At 38.0% G+C, this 24,898-nt stretch overlaps 1 protein-coding gene across 4 annotated transcripts in view; it reads right to left on the bottom strand.

Annotated features, from left to right (window-relative positions):
- LOC110289695 (sodium channel protein type 2 subunit alpha) overlaps positions 1 to 24,898 on the bottom strand; it is a 128,047-nt gene that overhangs the window by 42,378 nt on the left and 60,771 nt on the right. For all 4 annotated transcript variants that reach the window (XM_029472745.1, XM_021156037.2, XM_029472744.1 and 1 more), the window contains exons 8-13: positions 22,016 to 22,079; positions 20,404 to 20,545; positions 20,046 to 20,252; positions 18,566 to 18,853; positions 7,938 to 8,285; positions 3,084 to 3,216 (exon numbers count right to left, since the gene is read on the bottom strand). In XM_029472745.1, the coding sequence (XP_029328605.1) occupies positions 3,084 to 3,216; positions 7,938 to 8,285; positions 18,566 to 18,853; positions 20,046 to 20,252; positions 20,404 to 20,545; positions 22,016 to 22,079 (1,182 nt within the window). The remainder of the gene's footprint in view (positions 1 to 3,083; positions 3,217 to 7,937; positions 8,286 to 18,565; positions 18,854 to 20,045; positions 20,253 to 20,403; positions 20,546 to 22,015; positions 22,080 to 24,898) is intronic.

Here is a 24,898-nt window from a genome sequence, read left to right as displayed (position 1 = left end):
AATGTTGCTAGATATTTGTTCTGCTAATGAACATTTGCTACTTATTTATGCGATAAGGTCAATTACTTCCTTAAATGAATTTATTCTTTACTGTTTTAGTGGACTTTTGTTAAAGCTGGACATTTCAAGTTTATCCCCTTGGATACTGAAATTCTTCAAGTAAACGTTTGTTTTTTTTTTCCATTTCTTATGATTTGTAATTTGGTAAACAATAAGGAATGCTTTTGTTAAGTCAGACAAAAAAATTCCCATAAATAAAGTTATTATCCACTTTAATTATTTATTTTACATATGCATTTTTACTTTATAGATGCTTTCAACACTACCAAATAAGTTCATGTTCACAGAGGTAACAAAAATTTATATAATTTGCAACAAATAATAGAAGAGAAGCTGCAAAATTTCTGTCTATGTACTATCAGAGTAAATTCCATTCTTAATTTATACAAGCTGTTATATAGTAGAATAAGAAAAGCAAATAGCATAGCACAGAAAATAAAAAAAAAGAGAGACAAATCAGAGAAACATTCAAAGGGAAAATTCAGCAGGTGCTGATGGTCTTGACACTAGGAAAAGTCGGAGCCAAGTTGCTTTTAGTTCTAAAATAAAATCATTCAATTATTAATTTCGCATAGGAGGATCTCCCACTTTAGAACAAGCGAAGCACCCAAGTGGGGACTACAGCCACTTCTCCATCATTCCCGTGGGGGTTTCCCATCTTAGAGTCAGCAGCAGCTAAGTTCATATCTTCTCTTGCATCTTAATTCCTTCAGTGCTTTTATCTTATACCCCAACATATACACCGACCAAAGTGTATCCACAAAACATCTCTATACAATTCTGCATTTTCAAATATCTTTTTCTCATCATTAAGCAGGATTGTGCATTACTTTGGGTAATGAAGAGTTGGCTGTAGTAGAAAAGAAGGAAAGCAAACGTTGCCAGCCTCGTTAACAAGCCTGGTTTATGAAAGGGAAGGCAAACCAAGTTTTAGAAGAAACCACATTTAAATAAACAGATAATAACAACTAAGAAATAGCCTCACCATTATTTGAACAAGCAAGACCGTATCAAAGTAGGCTTTACTATTCATGTTATGTGCAAAAGATTGCTGCCTATTATTATCTGGCCATTGCCACATTCAAATTGTTCACATGTAACTAAATAAAAAAGTATATATATATATGTATATATCAGGCTTTCATCATCCTAACCAACTCTTGGAGACGTGTTTCCATGCAGGAGGTTGTGTGTGCTTCCATTCTAAGCACTGGATGTCAATTCATTGACAAGGCCAATTTGTAATGGTTTGATTTCTTTTTTCCCTTCCATTACTCCTTACATTACTTCGAACTTAACACTACTAGAAGTGCAAAGCATGACTGTCAGTTTAGACTTACCCTGGCACCTTCTCTACTTCCTGCTTTGGGGAGCAGCCATGCTGCTGACATCGGAAGCAGAACCACTGGCCCCTTCCTCTCAGTGGTTTTGCTATGGCAAGGAGCTGAAGACCAGAGACTCTTCAAAAGATTTACCTGGAGGGATAGGGAGGAGCAAGCTACTGGCAGCTGGGGGGGAGAAGGAGTGTGAGCTAAGCAGGCAAGGTTGGGGAAGAATGGACTTGAGTTTAATATTCCATTGAAGTCAATAAAAAGATCAGGACTCTACCAAAACTGGGACTTGTACCAATGTCTTGTCCATGATGACAGAGACATCCATTATGGTATTTTTTTTTTTTTCTGGTTATGACTTTTAGGCCTTTGATACTGAAATCATAAGATTGTTGCATTGTAAAATACTCTTTCTAAGAATCTACCCAGTCTCAGAAGAAACTATTATTGGGAAGGGAGGTATATGCTGGGCAGAGGGCCAGGGATAAGAAGGAGGGTAGTGGAGATATGAATAAGATACAGTGTATATGTCTATTAAAATTTGAAAAGAGTTTTAAAAAATAGTCACGCACACACTCATTTTCTCTCACCCTTATGCTCCTTTTTTAAGCTTTCTACTTTGACTTACATATTCAAACATACTTTTACATATGTGGGAATGGAAATCAGGGAGACTTGTAAAAGATGGAGAGATATAATACATCTTATATGAAAGTAGGAAGGAAAAATAAGGAAGAGATGGGCAACAGAGAAGGAGGTTATATGTGAAAATATTTTACATAAATATATCTTCCACGTATTGAAGTTGACAGCCACTGTTGATTTCACTTAATATAAAAAGGAAAAAGAACCACATGAGTTTACAAAAGTAGCATAATAGAACAAATAATAACTATAGCATCTGTTGACAGTCTTCAGCATGCAAAGTGCGGGGGTGTTTTACATGTGTCGTCTTATTTAACCATTACAACAACTTTATGCCACATAAATATTACAGTCACATTTTAGCTGGAAAAAAATGAAATTCAAATCATAAATTAGTACATTTAAACTGTGACAGTGCCTGGAAGTGATCACAGATCAAGCTGTTCTCCAAACTTTTATTTTGGTAGTATGAAATCCAGCCTTGTAAATACTATGTTAGCTATTAAAGTTATAAGCTTCAAGCAAGGTAAAAGCCGATATGTTATGATATTTCATCAGTGATGAAGAGAGACACAGAGAGAAAGAGGGAAGAGAAGAGAACAAAGGTACAACTGTAAAATTTTGAACACAATTTCAATGAGGCATGGCACCTTAATTCACACTTTTATTTATAAATCTTGTTGAGTCAATAGATTTCATAATTTGTGTTAGCATGTTATATTTTGTAACTTGTCAAATGTGTTAGCACCATAGTGATAAGCATAAATCTGTCCACTGTTACTAATATCGCCATCAAGCTTAAAGAGTTTATAATGTAAGGTCTGGAAGTCTTATTACAAATGTACCTTCAATTTGTAGCAGTTTTGTAGAAGCTCGTTTAACAATCTATACAAAAGGGTCAAATCCATGTGCTACCACCAATTACGCTTTACCTTTTAAAAGAAGTGGCGATGTGGTTGGTACTAGGTTGGGAAGTATTGTCTTGAAACTTAGGTGACCGTTGTCATATCATTAACAAAGAGCAATGGTGGGGAACTTTTGACTTACCTTCCATAGTGTTGGTCAAAATGCTGGCCATACTCATTGCTCTTTGCCTTGATGTAGGGTCTTCCAACAAGTCCATAGAAACATGGTAAGAACTGGACCTCCTCTTCCTTATTTCTGTTTCAGTAGTTGTGCCCTGAAATACCAAAATTCCAGACAACAAAATAATCACTATTCTTGGTGGTAACAAACCTCAGAGCACTACAGTTGTAGTTGTTACTTAACCAAGAGTTCTACATGCTTCCTCAGATGTAAGGAGTGTCTTACTTTCTCATTGCAGTGATAAAACAGCAAACAAAAGCAGCATAAGAGAGAAACTCTTTTTGACTCATAGAAGTTTCAAGTGGGTACAGCATACTTGGAAGAGGCGACATGGCAGCAGAAAGGGTAGACATAGTGACAGGAAAAGGGGACTGGCTTGTCACACTCATCTGCTGTCTGCACTCAGGAATCTGGCAGTGAACAGAAAGTGGGACCAGGCTATAAAGCCTCAAATCCCATCCTTGGCAACCCAACCCCTTCTTCTGTTCTCTACTCATTAAGGTTCTACAATGTTCCCAGATAGCACCATCAGCTAGACACCCATGATTGGGGCATATGAGCCCATGGTAGACATTTCATAGCTAGACCACAATAGTTCCCTGTGATATTCCTAGAATTACTATATTCGGACTGTTTTTGAAAGTCCATCAGCACTTCAGTCTTCTGTGATTCCATCTTTCTCCGTGCCAAAAATTTGGCTTGGAAGGACCAAAACTAATATCAACTGTATAAACTCAGAGCATCTCACCCATTTCAACTTCCATCTTCAAACTGAAATGCATTGTTCCTGATGTACTCCCAGGTCCATTTTTAGATCATTTATAGACAGGTGCGAAAAAGGCATCGTTATCCAATATGTATCCTTAATAGTTCCCTTAAAATGTGAGCTCTGAATGTAAAACATTTTCTTATTCTTTTTTTTTGGAGACAGAAATCATTTGCCATATCCATATTTAAGAAAAAAAACAAATCTTAGCTAACCTATCATTTCATCTTATACTTCCATAATAGTTCCCTAAAAAATATAAACACTGTATGTAAAATATTTCTTTTTTGGAGACAGATATCATTCCCCAATATTCATATTTTAAAATAATCTTAGCTCACCTATCTTTATATCTTATACTTATGAAACAGATCTAGCCACAGATGAGCTACTTAAAATATCGCAACTCTTGGAACATGCCAATTGGAGTGTTTGGATGTTAACAATCACACAATGACTCAGTTCTTCCCTACTCTAAGACACTCTCCAGGTTTGGCACTAGGTAGGAACCTGCTTCTACCCAGCATGGTGTTAAGAGTCACAGGACAAAGAAAAGAATCTCAAGCATTTCAAAGGCAAGTCTGAGTGGGACTCTCAGTTCTGTGTTACTGCTGTTGCCTAAATGGCAACCTAAGAGTTGCTTATGAATCCAGACATCACTGGGATATGAGCAATGACCATTACTGCTCTGTTAATCATTTGCATGACTGGGTATTTCAAACGTTTTTCTACTCAACTGATGTTATCACGAATGGGGATAAAGATCCATGCTATCAGCTTAGCTCAACTACAAGATGCAGGAGTAGTTGAAGCAAGGAGAAAAGAGAGAATCCGGTACTGAAAATAAAACTATTAAAGTAAAGATGCAAAGATGGGCTCATGGAAAGGAAATATTTACCTCCTGAAAGATGAACCTTTTAGGAAAAAAAAAAAAGAGCAGAGGCCACATAAATATCATTCAATCTCTTCGCTTTAGGCAAAACCACATTCAAAACTCCAGACCTATGGAAGTTTTAATCATAGACTCCAAAATCTCTAATGACACTATTCAGCAAATTCTTCTGAACTTTAATTGTCTCAATGGAATTTATATGTAAAGAACAGGAAATGGTGTGCCTTGCTTAGGACCTGCCATTTGCTGGCCACTGTCTGTTTCCTGTTCACATGTCCCCATTGCCAATTGTGTGTCCCTTCAGCTTCTTCCACAGAACAGAGTCCTGCCCCAAAGCATTGACTTCATGGCTGAAGGGATGCAGGTATGGGAATCCACAGCTTACCAGGTTACACTAGGCTTGGTATCAAACTAAGTCAATCAACCTTTGAGATTTATTCTGCCTTTTCTGATAGGACAAATGTATGGTGACTCCTTGACAGTTCTGATATATGGATTTGCAGTTATATTTATGCAATGAAATTGGGAGTGTTACCCCAAGGGTAGCAATAGCAGTGATGGGCCTACTTCTGTATTCAAGAACCATGTGAACTGTTTCATAAGAAAAAGATTTCCAGGATCCTGCTGCAAAGTTTTAGTCTGAGTAGCTCTGGTACAGCCAGAAAATTTGGAAATTCCATTTCTGAGAATCTCCTGAGAGAGTTTGAAGCATGGCTTAAGAAAAACTGTTTTTTCTTTATCTATTCATGAAGACAGTAATATTTCAGTATTAAACCAATCGGTCAGAACCGGGATTGAAGTAGCTCAGTGGATCAGCACGTGGATTGCATGCATGGGAACTCTCTGCTTCCGGTGTCTTCCTCAACTTCCCTTGTCAGTGTTTCCATTTTATCAATGAACCCATTCATATCCTAAGTGGGATGGTTTATATCCTTGATCCAGAGAGTGGTAAGATTAGAAAGTGTGGCTCTGTTGGAGTAGGTGTGTCACTGTGGGTGTGAGTTATAAGACTCTCATTCTAGCTGCCTGGAAGCCAGTATTCTGCTAGCAGCCTTCAGATGAAGATGTAGAATTCTCATTGCCTCCTGCACCAAGTCTGCCTGGATGCTGCCATGTTACCTTCTTGATGATGATGGATTGAACCTCTGAATATGTAAGCCAGCCCCAATTAAATGTTGTCCTTATGAGAGTAGCTTTGGTCATAGTGTCTGTTCACAGCAGTAAAACCCTAACTAAGACACTAGGTTAGGGCCATTTTAAGGCATTGATTTATTTGTTTGTTTGTTTCTTTTTTTTATATGTCTCTGGTATTTTAATTAAACTGTGTTTAGATTTTGTGAATTAAGGAAAGAAAAAAGAAAAAAAGCCAGACAGAAAGAAAAAAAAGAAAGACAGAAAGACAGACAGAAAGAAAAAGGTTTAGCCAGGCAGTGATGGTGCACACCTTTGATCCCAGTTCTCTGGAGGCTGGGTCAGGCAGATCTCGGTGAGAAGACCTAACCTTATAATGGTAATGACTGTACCATTTAAGAAAATCCAACAGAATGTTGTATTTCACTATGAATGGAGTATAGTAGGGCTTGTAAACAGCACATCTGGTATCAGATCTTAGTTTAAGAATGTATAGGCCTCAATTGCCCCTCTGTAAAATGGGCATAAATTAGTTACTATTATAGTGGGTAATTGGGAGGGTTCAATGAAATAACCCCACAGTGTTCTGGGCAACGTGTTGAACATAACTGGCTAAAATTATTTCTCTAAGAACATGTGACATTTCCTTATCATTCTTCTTGTCTGCTTCACAACAAAGTTCTACTCTTCCATGGCTTGCTAGTTTTCCAGGATACGTGGAAATTTCCTTGGAAGGAAAAGCTGAGAAGAGGCCATAAGAAATCAGTGATGAGCAGCTGCTGTTGTCATATTACAGGGCAAGACATTCCTCTAAGAAGTAATTGAAAACTATTTGGACCATTATAACATGGCTCTAAGAGACCTGTCTGCTTTAAAAAAAAAAAAAAGAAATGATATAAGAGTAATAATATAAAGGAGATTTTATCCCAGCTGGGGAAACTGTGATGTGATCAGACAACATGGCTGAAGTATTTTATAAAGTTTAAGTAATGTTTCATTTAATGCCAACTTGAGGAATGCCCTTCTTTATAAAGGGACCATCAGTGATACATCCTGATAAACATTATTAAGTTGAAAATCTTTTCCATATGCTCAATTTGGGGTGAGTTTGCATATAAGAAGAACTCATGGCAGTAATATGGAAGGCTAAATCCATTAGAAAAAGAAATCCAAAAGAAAACATGTGATTGTAGCCTGTGCTATTCAAGCAGCCTCTTTGCTAATGTAGGGTGGCTGGGTCGTTAGAGTTGGTACTGGGGGCAAGGCACACTATGAAAAATCTGGAGAACTGTGAAGTAAGGGATTTAGATGGGATTAATGTGAGCATGACAGCAAGTGGAGGTGTGAAGTTGTTTTAAAGGGACAGAATAACAAAACCTTTGAAATGCATATATACGTATGCGTGTGCATGTGCGTGTGTGTGTATGTGTGTGTGTGTGTGTGTGTGTCTGTCTGTCTGTCTGTCTTTATATATGTGTTTATGTAATCATGCTCATGTCTATATTCTTTAATTTCTTAATATTTAATCATATTGCTAGGTGTGGTGGCACAGTCCTTTAATTCCATATCTTGGAAAGCAGAGGCAGGTTAATCTCTGAGTTTAAGGATAGCCTGGTCTTCAAAGGAAGTTTTAGTATAGCCAGAGCTACATAGAGAAACCCTGTTTTAAAATAATAATAATAATAATAATAATAATAATAACAACAACAACAACAACGATGATGATAGTTACATGTTTGCACGACAAAAATGTGATTTGACTTTTACATTAAAGTTCAAACTGTAGGAATAATAACGAACAAATATGCCTATGAAACTCATTGTATGATATTAATTTGTAGAGTTGTGTTGAGGGTTTTTTTTTTTAAGGAGATAAGTTCATAGCTTGATAAAACCAGCCACCTCTTGGCCTGGGAATAAAAGATGCAGGGAAATGATCATCTGTGGAAATCAAAACCCACATTCCTGATTGCACCCATGTCCTTGCTTTTTCTATGCTCTCAGATGCAGCTTTAATGGTCCTCACCTCTGGTAGTAGCTGCCCCACAGGAGATGTGAGCGCAGAAGGGCCTCCAACCAGGGAGACCACACCGTTGCAGTCCACTGCACTGTGCATCTTCCCATTCATGGGTAGAGTGGGTATCCCCCGGGAGGCACGGCTGGCCTGGCTAACGTTGCTGGGACGCCTTTCTCCATGTCTGTGTGGTACAAATAGAGAGTCTCTCCTGCTTTCGTTGTCCTCAAACGTGCTGTGTTCATCGTCCGCAAAGTCATTTTCAGAACCAATATCCTTCACCCGACCTTTGAAGCTAAAAAGACTTGCTCTACTGTTGCGTCTTGGGGAAAAAAGGGAGCCTCGGATGCTCAAGAGAGACTAGAAAGAACCAAAAGGAACCAAACAGATGAAGAGAATTAACAACTTGCATCCAGAAGAAAATGGCTCCACCCGCTGGTTCATACCTGCTGGCTACCTCAGGATAAGTCACTGGGCAGGAGTCGAAGGCTCCCTTCCTGCTCAGCTGCTCAGCTGCTCAGCTGCTCAGCACTTTGCTTTACTTTCCTGCCCTCTTGCTTCATGTTCTTCCTATTCTGTCATTTTCTGTGCCTAAGCATAGTTAAAAGCACTCCCACAATGCTGTCTAGTCTTATTCCCGATGCCTGGAGGAGCAGTGCTTGCTAGACCATTCTCTTAGAGCTAAATATCACCAAACGATTCAGTGAAAAGTAATTAAACACACACCTACATTTAGGTCTTTTGAAGCTCAAAATAGATGCAGTAAGAGCTCACAAGTGACCACACCCTGAGGCAGAGCCTCCCCAGAGAAAAATCAAAGCTGGCTTGCTGGTAGACCTGCATAATTATAGTGCAGGAGCAGCTTCGCTCCCCTCCTTTGCATATTTTATAATGGCCCTCATGAATAAATTAAACAAATCAAGCTGAAATAACTGTATGATTCATTTCCTGATTTCCACTCTTCTGTCTCAAGAAATCTGAACAACACGATATTAGCAAAAAAACCCGTTTTCAAATAAGAATCTGATCACAGTCACTTAGCATTTTCTAACGATGGCCTGTTTCCTTACTCTGCTTGGCCATCACACACCAATAAGGATGACTTACCTCTGCTATGCCATCAGTCTGTGTTTCTAACCTCTGCTACACATGCGGTCACTTGACTAAAAGCCATTTCTTTGTGGTTTACAAGATCCTGTACCTTAAGAAAAGCTCCTCAAATCTTGCGTCATTTGATTTCTGAGGCACTAACCCAGTCCCTGACTCTAGAGCACTCCATCCCTGTAATGCATGGAATGGTTACCATGGAGACACAGGGTGTTGTTTGGCCAACTGGGAATCAACACTTTCTTTTCCAACTGTTGGGAAACAGAGGTGCTTTTTCAACTGGGGTTGTTGAGATTATTGGATCTAAGAGCGACAGTGGGTATCATGCTAGACACATGGGAGAAACCTTGGATGACATATGAATAAATACATGGTTAGGCCTGTTCCTGACATACAAGTTGCTGTCTTAGTCACTGTTCTTTTCTGTGAAAAGATATCATGACCAAAACAAGTCTTATTAAAGAAATTTAGTTAGTTTCTTGCTTACATTTTTAGAGACTTAGTCCATTTGCATCATGGTAGAGAGCATGGCAGCATGCCAGCAGATACTGGCAAAGTAGCTGAGAGCTACATCCCAATTCATAGGCAGAGAGAGCCTTGGTCAGGTGCTCACTTTTGAAATCTCCATGCCCACCCCTAGTGACAGATTTCTTCCAACAAGGCCACATCTACTTCAATAAAGTCACACCTCTTAATCCTCATAATTTTTTCAGTGTCACTTCCTGGTGACTACACTCAAATATATGAGCCTATGGGGCTGTTTTTTACCAAAACCACCACAGTCCACTTCCTGCTGCTTATAACCATATCAAAGCACAAAATGTGTCTAGTCCAACTTCAGAAGTCCCCATAGTCTATCACAGTTTCAAGACTGCTTAATATCCAAGGCCCAAGATCTCTTCTGAGACTCAATGCAACCGTAACTCCCTATAACTCTCTATATAAATCAAACCACCATATCTGCCTAAAATTATGCATAGACATTATTTCTATAATCTAATAGTTCTGTTTTTGTAAGCTATTCTGTATTGAATGTCTATAGTCATTAATAGAAATAACACAAATTCAATAATTTAATAAGATGAGTTTGATCTTTTTCCTCTTTGAATGATTTAAGGCCAAATAATAATTTTGTGTCTATGATATTCTTATATTCTTTAAGCAATATGTGTTCTTCTGATTCCCTTTTTAGATAATCATCTTTTCTTCAATGATTTTTGTAATATTTATACCACATTTTTACAGGTCAGATACTTTTTTGTGTTATGTGTCCATTCATTATTCAATAATAAATAACATTTAGGAAGACAGATTTATCCCTCTATAGAAGTTATTTCTTACCATCCCTATCCCTAACCCATCTGTCTTAGTTACTTTTCTATTGCTGTGATAAAATGCCATTACCAAGGCAACTTACAGAAGGAAAAAAGTCTTTGGGGCTATGGTTCTGGAGACTTAAGAGTTCCTGATAGCTGAATGGAGCTAACAAGTGGCAGACAGCAAAGCTCCCATCTGCAACTACAAACGAAGCAGAGAGCACACTTGGGATAGAGGGGCACTTTTGAAACCTCAGTGCCCACCAGTTATGACATAGCTCCTCTAACAAGGCTATACCTTATAATCCTTCCCAAATAGTTACCAAGGTAACAGGGATGAGGGGGAGTGGGACAAAGTATTCAAACATAGGAGCTTATAGAGACTATTTTCATTCTACTTCACCACAGAAATCCTACCTATCATAATTATCATTAGCTCATTATTGTTTCTCATTAGCTCACAACAAAAAAGACAAAAGGGTTTAAAGGAAATACAGTAAAATTCATGTATATGTAACATTTTTAGTAGAGTTTACATGTTAACTTAAAGTACATCATAGATGGATAGAGGGAGATAATCTCAATAAAACTGGTTAAAAGGTGCATTGAGAACAGGGTTTATATATAACAACTAGCTACATTGCAAATAACCAAACCATGTCTTCCTCCATAGCCAGCTCCAGTTGCTTCCTTTTGTGTAGCCAGATGCCTACTGTAGTTCTTACAGCCAGCCATCTCAACCACCCCAACTGTAAAGGTACCTCTCTTTCCCAACATCTGGAAAAGAGAAATGTGTTCTCCATGGGCCAAGCAGAATGTTGTGCCTCTCTTTGAGCCACTGCTTATACTACAGACACGCTTACAATGATTTCCTAAATTAATGCTGTGTTGCAAAGGAAAGACAGCCCAGAAGACACATCCTTCCCACTGGTGAATCTCCAAAAGCTATAACTGCTAATTTATTACAGGTGACCTGGTTCTTAGAAAAGCTTCTAAAGAAAATATCCAGATTACCTTGAGACTTGATTAAAGATGCATTCTTGCCTTTCTTCCCTTCCCTCTCCCACACTTACAAGTCAGAGATGTCTAAGAAATAGTTCACATTTCCACCTATTCTACTGTGAAAATTATAATCTTGCAGTAAAAGCTTATATTATATATTTTTTGGTATGAAAGCAAAAGTAGTTATCAACAGAATATCCATTCCCTTATATCATTAGAACACATGGTTTCTTAATAGTTTGTGATCCTTGACCTTTGAAAATATCTCATAAAAGCTAAGAGGCTCCTACCACTGTATGCGGGAAGAATCTCTATACTTGGTTTGACGTTTTCATTATTACTTCCATGACTTTCAAAGTGGGGTTACTGAAATATCTGCATGGTACCTCTCTGTCTCTGTCTCCTTCCCTCCCTCATCTCCAGTCTTGTTCTATCTCTGTCAAAACAAGATCCAAGCATGAAGTTCTGTGAGGAGCTTTTTGGGTGCTTGTGGGAAAACCAAGACAGAAGTCTTGTGACCTCAGTTTCTTCAAAATCACAATATTGTTCTTAGATTATGCTTTTGTGTCCCTCCCTGGTGTGGCAGATAAGGGTGACTTTACTTCAGATTATTCATTACAACCAGTGATTACAATGTGTTTATATGCCTCTATAGAAAAACATGTTTCTCTGTGGACCTTGTCCACCACATGTGGCTTGATCTTGTGGTTGGACACCTTACTCATATGAGTTCTCTAAACCCTTAGAGTATAAATTGTTTGATGCTTTGAATAAAGTGGTCTAGTGCATGAGACTTTAGTCTGCCTCATTTATCAGCTCCATTCTTCCAGGTCCCATCACCTCTAGAGCAGTAAACACCACTCCATCTTCTTTGCAATCTACCAACTATTTAAAAAAAAACAGGCAAATATATTTTTTAAAGTAATTCATTGTTATTTATAAAGATTGCTTAAGAAACAAATAGGAAATTGAATGAAACACGGAAGGTCATTTATGACATAAATCTCTCACAATGTCTAATCAGCTGGGAAATAGGCACAAGGAGAGGTATACAGATACTATAAAGGAAATGCCATCTCAGTGAGAAAATAAAGAGCAGGGACAGCCCCAGCATTTCCAAGCATAGTGCACAGACTAGAATTGATCCTCTTGGATTTGGAATAATGTAAATTGAAGAAAATGTCTGCAGTGCCAGTGGATATGAAGCTTCAAATTTAGGCAAACCTAGTTTATAATTTACACAAGGTTAGGTTCAGGAGTAGGCAAAATAATCTTCCCTCTTCTCTCCTTCTTGCCCTTGATCTCTTCTTAACTCCCTTCCTCCATTTCCTTCTTCTCTCCATTATTTTATTTTTCCAAAATAATCATGCTTTTAAGAAGAGAGCCCAACATTTAAGGAACTCATATTTGCCAATTAAGATTTATTCAGCTGAAACCATAAAAGTTGTGTTGGCAAATTTTTTTTAAAAAGTAATTTTTCTTTGGTAACAAAAAATCCTATTCAATTTGAAATCATTTATTTCAATTCACAATATTATTTGGCTGTGGGATGGGTCAGCTGATCTACCAAAATGTACATATGTTAACTATTAGGTCATGTGAAACTCTTTATCTGATAAGCTGTGAAGAGAAATAAAAATGTCCTATATATGTGTATATTTTTTTAAAAAATCAAATAATACATTTCATCATCAGCTTTAAAGGACGTTTTCCGGGCTCACGGAAGAAGGCAAAAAGTCCATGAGTTTCGGTGTCAGATTAAGAATCACCCGATATTGAGTCAAATCTATGTGAAAGTGATCCTCTGATGTCTAGTTGTTAGCATTGTTTATAATCGGGGGAATACAATGAATACCTATGATGTAGGCCATTTACATGGTAAATACAGAGCATGCTGGCACCTTCTTCAGAGCAGGTTGACAGGTGAAGCTTCAAGAGAAACCTGAAAGCTCTAAATCTAGAGCAGGGCTTGACTGGCAGTGGCTCTTCTTGCAGGACAGGCCAAAATTGTAGAGGAAAACTGTTTCGTTGATCCTCATATTTCAGAGGACTATCGCCAAGTACATCTCATCAGGGGCATATTGGTTGAGACTGGCAGCATCCTGTCACACCATCTGGGCGGGAGGTAATCACGAGAGGCACTCATGGAGAACTGGAGGTTCAGACACTAACCTGAGGAGATGTTTAAGCTACAGGGAGGATGGGCTGTAAAGAGTGTGGTGGTTACACAAAAGCAGTGGTTCACAACCTTTCTGATGCTGTGGCCCTTTGATATAGTTCCTCACGCTGTGGTGGCCCCAAGCCCTAAAATTATATTAATTGATACTTTATAATTGTGATTTTTCTACTGTTGCAACTCATAATGCAACTCTCTGTGTTTTCTGGTGGTCTTAGGTGACCTGTGAAAGGGTCTTTCAACCAAAGGTGTTGTGATCCACAGCTGGAGAACCACTGAGCTAACAGCACTTGTTGTACAATCCTAAGCACCAGAGTTTGGCTCCAGCATCCACACAACAGGTGGAGAACTGCTGCTTTAGAGACTAAGTCTTCTCTACTCATTGTTGGTGGGTGGGTAGGTGGCTTACGTCCGTCTGTAGCTGCCACATGCCATGCAGGATTGGCTGTTGTGTGAGGCAAAAAGCTCTGAGCCCAGGTCCACTAGGTGGTATGGTTCTGAAGCTTCTTCCCTACTGAGGATGGTTTAGCACTAAGTAGATATTTAAAATACTGAGATGGGTGGCAGAGTGCCTGGCTTCCTGGGTTCTCCCCTTCCCTGCAGAACTGCTATGGGAGAGCTATGCTTGCTTTGCCTACTTTTCAAAGCACTTTAGGGACATATCTTGAGTTGGGAATTTGTAGTTCTTAGGTATACAAACTCTAGAGTTGCAGGAGCTACACATGATTACTGTCATCATCATCATCAATTCTCATTTCTGAAATCTAGCTTCTTTCTTTTTCCATTCCCTTACTCTCACTTCATCTTTATTCTTATTAATTTTGCTTTTAATCTTTTAACTTCATAGTTGATACTATGATGCTTCTCTCATTTTCTTTTTTTTTCCCCTCTTTTTCCATTTTTGAAAAACCATTTCTAAAATTGGTAAATAAACACCTGGTTTATTCCCATTTTATTTGCTTCCATCTAAGCATTATTGGAAACCAAACCTCAAAAGTATGCTGCCTACAAAGATGACCCCAAATTAAAACTGTAAGTCCATCCCCAAAGATGCATGAATTGAAGGGTAGGAAGATAAGAGCTATGACCAGGCAAGACAACAATGTAACCTCTCCACATTTTATTGTCATTGCTTTGTTTTGGTGACAGACTTCCCTATAGCCTAAAACACCCTTTGTAACTGAGTTATGACCTTAACTCCTGATCTGCCTGTCTCCTCCTCCTAAGTTCTCTGACTACAGGCCTATGCCACCACTATTTATGTAGTCCTGGGAACGAAACCAGGGTTTTATGCATGGTATAGAAGCACTCTAGACACTAGACACTCAACTATATTATTAGCCCCCATCAAAAGTTATTAACTTCCAAATAGCCTAATCCAAAGACAGTGGATGTCCTACATGCCAAGCATGTAAGTCTTGTTTTAAAAATGATCAATGAGACCACAAAGAGGATTAGAGGAAACAGACAACAAATAAAAAAGAAATCCACTCAAGATTTGCACATGAAATTCAGCCACTTGAATGAGGCCCCAAGCCAAGAGTTATAAATGAAACAGGTACTGTAGGAATGAAAAACCTCTAGGAATTAAACACTACCACCACCACCACCACCACCACCACCAACAACAACAACAACAACAAACCAAACCAAACCAAACCAAACTAAACCAAAACCAAAACCAAAACCAAAACCAAAACCAAAACCAAAACCAAAACCAAAACCAAAACCAAAACCAAAACCAAAACCAAAACCNACCAAAACCAAAACCAAAACCAAAACCAAAACCAAAACCAAAACCAAAACCAAAACCAAAACCAAAACCAAAACCAAAACCAAAACCAAACCAAAACAAACAACCCACTCAACGGAAAGCATCATTAAAAGACCAGACCCAGTGGAATAAAGAACATGGATTGAACAAAGTAGAACACCAAGTAGGCATGACCAGAAAAATAACATCTCCAGGTCATATTGGAGTCAAAGTATTTACACGACAAAGTAAAGAAAGACGCTGCAGAGTTGTGGCAGGAAGGGCTAAGATCCATTCAAAGTTAAGCCACTCAGAGCAGAAGACTTTGCTGAACAAATTCTAAGGCCCTGGAAAATAGGGACTAACACATATCAATCCATGAAACAAAATAGCTGCCAAACAAGATTTCAGCATCCAGCAAAGCTGTCTTTTAAAATAGAATGAGAAAAAGGACTTCCCATGCCATACATAAATGATAGCAATTCATGTCCACTAAGCCAGACACAATGCATCTACTTAAAGTATTACTGCACACAGAACAGGAATGAAGATGGATATAATCAATGCAGAAGTGAAGACTGGGAAGGAAATTTAACCTTGTCAAAACAGCAAATAATGAGTCAGAGAATAATTGACATATACCATCTCACTTTAAATATAAGGTGTCTTAATGCTCCAATTAGAACAAGTATACTGGCTAAAAGGTATAAGAAACAAGATTCACCTATTTGCTATCCACATAAAACTCAAGTCACTATGTAAAGACATAAACAGATGAGAGTGGAAAGATGCAAAAAAATAATCTCAATTAAATGACATCTGAAGACAAATGTGCACAGATTCACTCATACCTGACACAGATTCACTCATACCTGACACAGATTCACTCATACCTGACAAAGCAGATCTGAAGCCAAATTGGAAGAGATAAAGTTGTTACATATTAATAAAAGGAAGACTATGTCAAGAAGGTAAAATGTTTGTAACCTCTTGGTGACACATCTCTGAAATCTCCACTTGAGGTGGAGGAATTAAGATCAGGAATTCAAGGTCATCTTCAGCTGTTCAAGGTCATCTTCAGCTATACAACAACTGAGACCTGGGAAACACAAGACCTTGTCTCTAGAAACCAAATGCAGCAACAATGATAGCTGATGTTCCTGCAGTTCTTATGGAGTGGTCAAGAAATTGAGTAAATCATGAGACTTGGTACCTTAAATCTCTGCATTCAAATACAAATCTTCATCTCAATCATATTTCCAGTGAATAGATGCTTCTCTGCTACAATTTTGAATATATAAGCTCTTTTCATATTTTCTAAAAATGAATCAAAGATCTAAAAGTCAGCCTGGAAAGTCTGAAACCACTGGAGAAGAGCAGAGTGAAATGCTTCAGGATATGAACATAGCAAACTATTTTCTGGAAAAAAAAATACTCCAACAGCTCAAGAAATAAAACAGGATTAATAAATGAGATTGCACTAAATTAAAAAGCTTGGCACTGCAGAAAAATGCATTTTCCTTGGGAAAAGAATGGAGATTAATGAGAAAAATGAGAGACTGATACAGAGCATACCAAGAACTCAAAAACATTAAACACCAGAAGAACAAACGACCAAGTCAGTAAATGGGCAATGAACTGAACAGATAGTTCTCAACATAAGAAATAAACTAGCCAATACATACACGAAGAAGAAATATTCAGTATCATTAGCCATCAGGGAAATGTGAATCAAAATTACACTGAGATTCCATCTCACCTCAGCTAAAAGGATTCATTAAAAATAAGTCACAAGACACCTTCATGGGAAAACACAAATTGTAAGTGCTGGTAAGAATTGTGAGAAAATTGAACCTTATACAATGTGGGCAAGGATACATGTCAGCCCAGCTACTCTGGAAATATAGAAAGAGGCTGCTTAAAAAACTAAAAATAGAGCTACCATAGAATCCAACTATACCACACCTGGGTGTGTATACTCAAAGGAATTTAAGTCAACATCCCAAAGAGATACTTGCATATCCTGTTTACAACAGCACTATGCATAATTCTGAAGCTATGTGATCAGCCCAGGTGTCCCTCAACAACAGATAAAGAAAATGTGGTATCTCTACACAACAGAATACAATAATTAGCCACAAATAATATCATCACAATAAAGCCACAAAGCACTTAACAGTTCATCATTTCAGCAGAAAAGAGCTGGACTCAAAAATACATTTCTAGGTTCTACATATGAAAATGTATGTATATATATGCAAATATATACATATATGAAACACACATATGAAAGTAGAAAGTTTGATTTTGGAAGAGGAAAGAGACTAGCGAGAGAAGGAGACAGAGGCTAAATGAATTAGGGGTGTGAATATGGATGCTCAAGGTCTGCTATGTGCTTATGTGAAAACTGCCACAATGAAACTTTCTACTTCATATTGTAACTCATATTGCAAGCACCAATACAGTGGGTTGCCATTGTCACTGGTACCATAGGCATACTGTAGTTTCACTCATGGTGAACTTGTCCTCCAAGGAACTGTATATTTCTGGGAAATTCTCATGGCAATTTTAAACAACCAAGGGATCTAAATAGTGGGATTTCAACAGCTTGGCTGGGTCCATAAGCTAGAGGCATACAGAAAACATTTTCTTGCAATATGTAAATCAGTGCATTCTTTGAATTCCTGTCCTCCTTTAACACGAGGCACAGAAAATCAACTGCAATCAAGCATCACTTCTAGTTAGTGGCATGGTTCTTAGCGCCTGTCTACCTGTGATTTTTGACTATACTTTAGAAAAGAGTTTGTTTCAGCTCCCTTTGAAACAATGAATAATTCATTCTTAATGAGAGCTTTCACATGGATGGGTACAGATGGCTCTGAAGCATCCCCGGTCCACTTCTGGGCACCAGCCACTCAGAAAACCTACAGCTCACTGGGTCCAAGCACAGTAGCTAAGAAGGGATGGGGACCATCTGTGATCATTCCCCATGTGGAACACTGCCCAGAGTCTCAAGTCTTTAATAAAACCTCAAAACCACAAACCTTCCCAAGCTCAGTGTGGTATGAAAATGCCTTTCCCAAGCTTCCAAAATAGTTATAAAACTCGCAGGACCTCTGAGATGGAAACCCAACCCTCGAGTCTTACTACCCTGGTGGAAAGCGTCACAAAGTTCATTCTAGAAGGGCATCTTCAACCCCACCAAATACTGGCAGAGTTTTAAAAGAAACCCTATTGTGAAAATGCAATCTATTTCATCTCTGTTTGTTTCGTTTGTTAGTTTTACCTGGTGTGGAGAGGAAAACCTCTTCTCGTAGGTCAGTCTACTCCCTTCTAGGGAAAACCGGAAGCCTTTCTTTCGTATGCTGTCTTCAGAGGCAGATTTCCGCACAGCATCTTCCTTCTCTTCCTCTCCAGCTTGCTCTTTCTGTTTCTTTTTCTTTCTTCTGTTTTTCAACTCCTTTTCACTCTTGGAACTTAACTTTGACGCTACGGAAGAACTCTCCGAGAAAACACCTATCCCACCTGCTCCGCTGAAGTCTCTGGATTCTGCAGACGCTGCTGCAGCTGCTGCCTAGAAGGCACAATGTAAGCATTGGTTGTATACAGTTTCAACGTCACACATTTACTGCTTCGTTTATCTAGAATACAGTGAATGACCCTGAAATACAATTTCGAATTCTATCCGGTACTTTGGAAAACAGGACCTTCTCATTAATCGGAGAATAAAAATCAACATGGAAGTAGACATATATGAATGATGAGTCTAATTCTGATCTGATGTGGCGCTATAATTATCTACTAACATGAACATAACAAACATAACATTTCCCATGTGATCAAAACAAGATTTAAAGAGGAATTAAAGAATTAAAGTTTGTTAGTTAACTTCAAAGGCATTTGCTCTTTGCCACATTCGACAATGACTACCAAAGAGAGTTAAACTCACTCAAGTATTTATCGATTAAACCTCTTAATCTTTTTCTTAATAATTGTTTAATTGAAAATGTGCAAGATATCACAGACTATATATTAGGATATCTTGGGATGCCAGTATGAATCTGTAAATGGTAAGCATATGGCTTTAAAAGAAATACAGTGTTCAATATTGTTGTAAATACCCCTGTCTACTTAATTTTGGCCTTTATTATAGATCCAATGATAGTGATGTGCATTCAACAGACAATAAGAGGCAAAAATCAGGTCATTGAGTTAGCAAATGTCATTAAGTCAAATGTATATATTTAGAAAAATAAATGCCTTATCTTGAAGACTCATTGAGTCTACGTTAAGAGTTTCCAGTGTAAGAAGCTGGGGGTGTTAGTGTTGTCATGATTTCGTGTTAGATAGAGTCCTGTGTTTCCTGAATCTGTGAAATCATTGCAGTATGACTTGCATTTTCTGGCGTTTTTCATCTCTAGTGAGGTTGTATTGAAGAAGCCACTCTAACTGAATTCCTGTTTGCTGGAGTACTAAGGAATTGCTTCCATTGACAGCATAGTGCTCTGCCTACTTTATAAGCTTCAGTGAATGAGGATAGTCAGTTTCTCAAGGTGTCACAAAGAGGAAATTGTCAAGAAAGCAATTGTAACTCATTGTGTTTTGATGCCCTTGGTGTATATCAAAACCAAAGATCAATGAGCCTTTTGCTTACAACCGAACAGATCACTGACATCACACACACCTTTGTCTCTCCAATGTCAACAGCAGCCTTCAGGTCAGAGAATGGAAATAAACACAACACACCCTATGCCCGCCAACTTTACCTGAGCTTCTTCTTGCTGCTTCTTAAGTTGCTCCAGCATCTGCTGAAACTCCGCCTCCTTCTGTTCAGCCTCCTCCAGCGTGGCCTGGTTCTGTTCTTCATAGGCCATGGCCACCACAGCCAGGATCAAATTTATTAGGTAGAATGAGCCCAAGAAAATCACAAGCACAAAAAATATCATATATGTTTTCCCAGCAGCACGCAAGGTCTTTAAAAAAAAAAAAAGAATGGAAGAAAGATGTTTATAAATTTCACATCTGCTGTTTCAAGCTCCTTCTCTAAAGTAATAATATATCCCTCACAGTTCCCTTGGTCAAGAGTCCCATGCTTCCTAGAAGAATCATTATGTCAGTTCTTACCAGCTGATAAAGGTTTTCCCAGAAGTCTTGAGTCATAAGACGAAATAAGGACAAGAAGGCCCAGCTGAAGGTGTCAAAACTCGTGTAGCCATAGTTGGGGTTTCTCCCAGCCTTCACACAGATGTATCCTTCCGGACACTGGCTGTAATTACATTAGAGAGGAGAGAGGAACTAAGTATCTGAATCCATTGTTTTTGTTTTTGTTTTTTTTTCCATTTTACTTGATGTGAATTATTTTGTACAGGCTTATTTAGCATGTATCCTGCACTAGGTGGCATTCCTTTAATTCCTAATTGTAATATTATATTTACCACACATGTATATAAGATAGCCATATCTTTTTAAAGATTTATTTATTTATTATATGTAAGTACACTGTAGCTGTTTTCAGACACACCAACAGAGGGCATCTTATCTCATTACAGATGGTTGTGAGCCACCATGTGGTTACTGGAATTTGAACTCAGGACCTTAGGAAGAGAAGTCAGTGCTCTTAACTGCTGAGCCATCTCTCCAACCTTCAAGATAGTCATATTTTGAACAATTTCTTTTGGGACAATGGGCATGATCAGATAAATAAGTGCATAGAAATATAATTGATTTTCACTGAAGATGTCTTGAGATATGAGTGCTGTGTGTGTGTGTGTGTGTGTGTGTAGAGAGAGAGAAGAAGATATGATAAACACCCCGAAAGGAGAGAATGACACTGAGCAGTGTGGTTTCCATAGCATCACCTTACTTGCCGAGTAAGCACAGTTTCCATCAGTATTGTGACTGACATTTCTGGGCTGAGTGAACTGGGGCTAATTTCCTGACCTTGCTAGCCCTCAGGGACCTCATCAGCCAGAATCGACTAATAAAAGAACCGGTCTCAAAACAAAAACAGAACAAAACAACAACAACAAGAAAAAACTACCCATATGCAAACACTCTATATTATACTATATAGAAAGCATTTAGTACTGTGCCAGTATTTGGGGGACTAAAATGCTTGCCTTACCTATCACATGAGTAACGTTTCTTAGTTACAAACATCACCACAGTGTTAAGCATAACTAAAAATTCTCTATGGTAGCCATACATTCACTAACATATTTAATCAATGGAATTATTACAGTGACAGTTTGTACATGGGAAAAACACAGGGCAAGCCGAATGACAAAGTATGGTAGAGTCAGAATTTGAATGTATGAGGAAACTCCAGTCTATTTTATGTACTTTGCTTTGCTGAAATATGGTAGGCAGATTGTCACCTTGTGTTTCAAGGTGACACGATCTTCATGGATTTTTGTTTTAAGCCATGGAGATAGGATTAGCTTAAATAAATAATCACACTTTCTGGTCCGTGATTATGAATTCTAATGCATCGGCTCTGAGTGTCTATTTTCCAGTGTGCTAATTTAGAAGATTAGATGTGGCCTAGTATGGAACAATAATTGCTGCTTCTCTGTGTGTGAAGGAGGTGAGAACCCACACGTATCCTGGCTATTCTGTGAGTCAGTATGAAGGACAATTTATAGAGGAGTTTGAATGAGGACTGAGTAGGGACCAGGTGTGCAGGATGTGGCAGATTACTGAGGTCCACTGAGTCTCAAACAGAAACACAACTTACCCAGCATCTGAGCTGTTCCCACAAAGCAGAGCATCGTTTTGTCCTTCCAAAAAATAAAAGTGACCTATGTAAAGAGCAAAAAAATACTCATTAAAAGGTTTTAAATTCGATCATTGGGTTCAGGTAAGGATGCTTATAAATGTGTTCAGCTGTGATAAAAGTAGATAAAATGATTGAAAGTCATGGCTAAATGGACATTCTCCCCCACCCCCACCCCCACCCCCACCCCTTAGGAACTATCAAACAACTATAAATGGTACTTTGCTTAAATAATGTTTAGAAAAATTAATTTAGAAAGAAACTTTTCCAGAAGTAATGATAATAATAATAATAATAATAATAATAATAATAGCATTTTCAGGTCAGCATTTATTACAAACACAAACTCAAACTGCTGAGGGAAGGCTTCAAGAGAAAGCCATGGCATTGAGTTAGCTTGCCTGGCCCCGCATGGGAGCAAGGCGAGGCTTCTCAGTGCATACTTTTCACCTAGACTTGATATAGATGTAGATTTTTTTCTGCCAATTTTTATTTAATTTCATGTGAGAAGTGGGCTTTAGTGTTTGTTTCCCTCCTTATAATATTTGCTTATTTGTTCGTTTGCTCGCCTGCTGGCTTAACTTCTGTCTTTGAAATGAACAAAATACATTTTTAGCTTGGAAAACTGTAAGCTGTCTAAATACATGCAACTTGTCATTCTTAAGGTATGAAATATATAATTTTAGGACATTGCAAAAATGCTCTTAGGAACTAAACACACATAAACACATACACATAAACACACACACAGTCACACTCATACACTCACACACATACCCCTTAAAATTTGCTCTGTTGATACTTAAGAATACATAAACCCTGTATTCCAGGATTGTATGAATAGATTATGTAGGAAAATCTAGGTCATAATTTTACAAACTATTTTTAGTCCTTAACATGAAACTGTAAAAGTCGAGATTGCTATGAGTTTAAAGGCGTGTCTACTAACACACTACCAAAACCACATGTGGCTGGTGTACAGGCCAAATGTTTAGATGTTCATTTTACTCCTCTTTATAAGGTGCATTTTAGAAACACAAAAACAGGGAAAAATGTGCAAACGAGACTGATGATTTGGTTGCCTGAAAAATTAGAGGTGTGAGATCCCCAAACAGCACTAAGATGAAAAACTAAGCTGGAAAATAAACCTGCCAAGATAAAAGACAATCACTAATAAATAGTCCATATGGCTTCCTTCAAAATGTTACTACCTGGTAAAACAAGGAGTAAGAATATCAACAGAGAAGGCATGTGGTAGGAAATGTATAATGTACCACTGATGCCTGAAAACATATTTTAAACTTCTCCAAATCACCAATTAAGGAATACAGAAAAGAACAGTAATTTTTGTTTTCCTTGACCAAAAGATTTTGAAATGTGATAAATATCTATATTCATCATATTTCAGTGAGTTGAGCATGGCTTTGGGGGGACTCTATGAAGGGGTGTGTGTCCTCTTAGTAGAGCAATTGGACGCTATGTCTCTGCAGTCTTAGCCACAATCAACCCTGCCCACTGAAGCCCTAAAAATAGAAACCCATCTGTAGCCGTACAGAAACAGAGAACAGATTTATGAGCAAAAAGCTCTTCATTGTCAATTATATTATTAGTAAGTAGAAAACCTCAAAATTATTGGGGCTGTTAGATTTTTCTCATTTTTTTCCTAATGAATCTTTTCAAGTAAAACCTTCCTAAGAATGTAAACATTGTAAATTTAGTATCAAGTGAGCTATGATAAAAATCTCATATTCTTCTAAAAAAATGTGCAGAACTTGAAGGGTGTCTCAGAGTAAACAATCCCCTTGAGTACAGGTGATCAAGAGATAGCAGTATTTGGCTAATCTAGCAGTACATGGAGAAGTAGCATTGGTGATCAGGTGACAGAGGTGCGGGCTTCAATAAGCTGAAGTGTAATGTAACAGTAATATATTCCCATATCCGTGTCTCAAGTAAAATCAAATGGTAATGATAACTCTAATACCAAGCCTCATGTGAAGGAATAAACATTTTCAATAAGCACACGGAGAAATCGTATTTGCTTAGCTTTCTGATCAGTATACAAGTTTATATTCACCTTGGAAAATGTTTTCTCTATTCAGATAGATCATATGGACTGAGTCAACCAAAGAGGATCAAATCATTTCGTCATATGTATCCCAGGCTAGCCTTGGATACATTAGTACCCGAGGATTACCTTGAACTTCTGGCCTTCTTAATATTTATTTGTTTATTTGTTTGTTTATTTATTATGTATACAGCATTCTGTTTGCATGTATGCCTGCAGGCCAGAAGAGGGCATCAGATCTAATTATAGATGGTTATGGGCCATCATACAGTGCTGGGAATTGAACTCAGGACCTCTGGAAGAGCAGACAGTGCTCTTAATCTCTGAGTCATATCTCCAGCCCTACATATAATTTTTAAATGCTGGCATCATTGGTGTAATTGCCATTATACTTGTAACATTACTGTGTGTCTGTTTATGGGGTGCTAGGGATTGAACTCCATGCTTCAGCTATTTTTCCAGCCCGTCTCCCCATTTTCCTAACAATCCACTGAAGCATAGCACACTGAATGAGTTTAACCACTGTCTTATTAAGATGTTTGAAAACTTCGAGCCAAGGCCTCCACAATACACACTTTTGATATAGAGGATGATGGGGGATGACTTTAAACTCTGGTTTAGGAATAGATCATGCACTTGGAAATGGCTACTTTCATCATGCCACTTGTTAGATAAGGAAAAAGGAATGAAAAAGTATGGTATTCTTAGTCCATATACAAAGTTATAGTAAATTAGCCAAAGAAATTTTTTTTCCACCACATTCCATTTTTTAATATTTT

The sequence above is a fragment of the Mus caroli genome, chromosome 2 (genome assembly GCF_900094665.2).
Source record: "Mus caroli chromosome 2, CAROLI_EIJ_v1.1, whole genome shotgun sequence".
In the NCBI taxonomy this organism is placed as follows: Eukaryota; Metazoa; Chordata; class Mammalia; order Rodentia; family Muridae; genus Mus; species Mus caroli.
This window is presented reverse-complemented; position numbering and strand designations above follow the sequence as displayed.